We start from the raw sequence: 1,220 nt of genomic DNA on the forward strand, positions 1-1,220 counted from the left end.
TGGGAGGGAGGAGGAAGGTGGGGTCCTGCTCAGTGGAGGGGCTGAGCCCCGGCCTTACTTGTCCACGGAGCCCTCCATGTAGTAGACCATGGGGAAGCAGCAGATGGCCTCCAGGAAGTGGTGGTCGGGCCTGGGGGGACAGCAGGTCCTGCGGGTGCTGTCCTGGGGAGCAGGACTGGGCAGGGCAGGGGTTCCTGGGGGCTTGGGGGCCTTTAGAGGCCAGGGCGCTGCTCATTTCTCTTAGGGGAAACCGAGGCCCTGGGGGACTTGCCCAGGCCAGACAACCAAAGCTGGACCTGGGCTCTGGGCTGCCCGGCTTCTGGGGGGTCCTGGGGCTCACGGTTGTGTGGGGGGCACAGGGACATGAGAACCTATGAGAGAAGACGGACAGATATCAAGGGACAGAGGGTGCGGGAGCCAGAGCTGGTGGGAGGCCGGGGGCGGCGGGTGAGAGCCGGGTGCCCTCAGGGCCATGCCCTCCGCCTGCCCCCTGCCTGCCCGGCGCCCCAGGCGGCCCACCTGTTGTCCAGCAGCAGCACGATGGGGTTGAGCTCCTTGCGGGACCGGTAGTAGGCCCGCAGCGGCACAATGAAGTTGTAGAGCCCGTTCCCCGCCGTCTCCGCCGAGACGATGATCAGCTTGTTCTTGAAGCCGTAGGCCTTGGCGTCTTCATAGCTGTTGTGCTTGCAGCCCTGCGGGGAGGGGACCACGCTGACGCTGCGGCCAGACCCGGCTCCCGGACCGCGCCCCCCTCCGCCCCCCCGGAACTGGGGCCCATCGAGGACGAGGACTCCTGGACCCCACACATTGGGAGAACGGCTCACGGGCCAGCCCCCGTGTCCTGACTGGTGAGGGAACTGCCATCTGGGAAAAACACGCCTCTAGGGTGGAAACGGGCGTCCAGGAAGGACTCGGGCCGGGGGGTGAGGGGGCGGGCCATGGGCCGAGCCAGGTCGTTAGTCGGTGTGGGGGTCGGGTCGTCCCCGTCACGTGTCCTTGCCGTCACATCTGTGCAGGCACACGGCCGGGACGGACCTACCTTGTCCAGCCGCAGACAGCAGAAGGGGGCCTTCTCGGGCAGAAGGTGGCACAGGGTGGGGGAGCTGCCGATGTAGGGAGAGTTGGGGGGGTAGCCCTTCACATACCTGGGGTGGACATGGGCGTTCAGCAAGGCCTGCCCCACTCCCCCGGGCCACGAGCTCCCCCACGCCCTCCGGGCC

The 1,220-nt window shown here is 68.0% G+C and overlaps 1 protein-coding gene across 1 annotated transcript in view; it reads right to left on the reverse strand.

Moving 5' to 3' along the window:
* Positions 1-1,220, reverse strand: part of KCNT1 (potassium sodium-activated channel subfamily T member 1) — a 61,207-nt gene that overhangs the window by 35,095 nt on the left and 24,892 nt on the right. The window contains 3 exon segments of the mRNA XM_015572324.1: positions 59-130; positions 520-692; positions 1,040-1,145. Coding sequence (XP_015427810.1) covers positions 59-130; positions 520-692; positions 1,040-1,145 — 351 coding nt within the window.

The sequence above is a fragment of the Myotis davidii genome, unplaced genomic scaffold, assembly GCF_000327345.1.
Source record: "Myotis davidii unplaced genomic scaffold, ASM32734v1 scaffold609, whole genome shotgun sequence".
Classification (NCBI taxonomy): Eukaryota; Metazoa; Chordata; class Mammalia; order Chiroptera; family Vespertilionidae; genus Myotis; species Myotis davidii.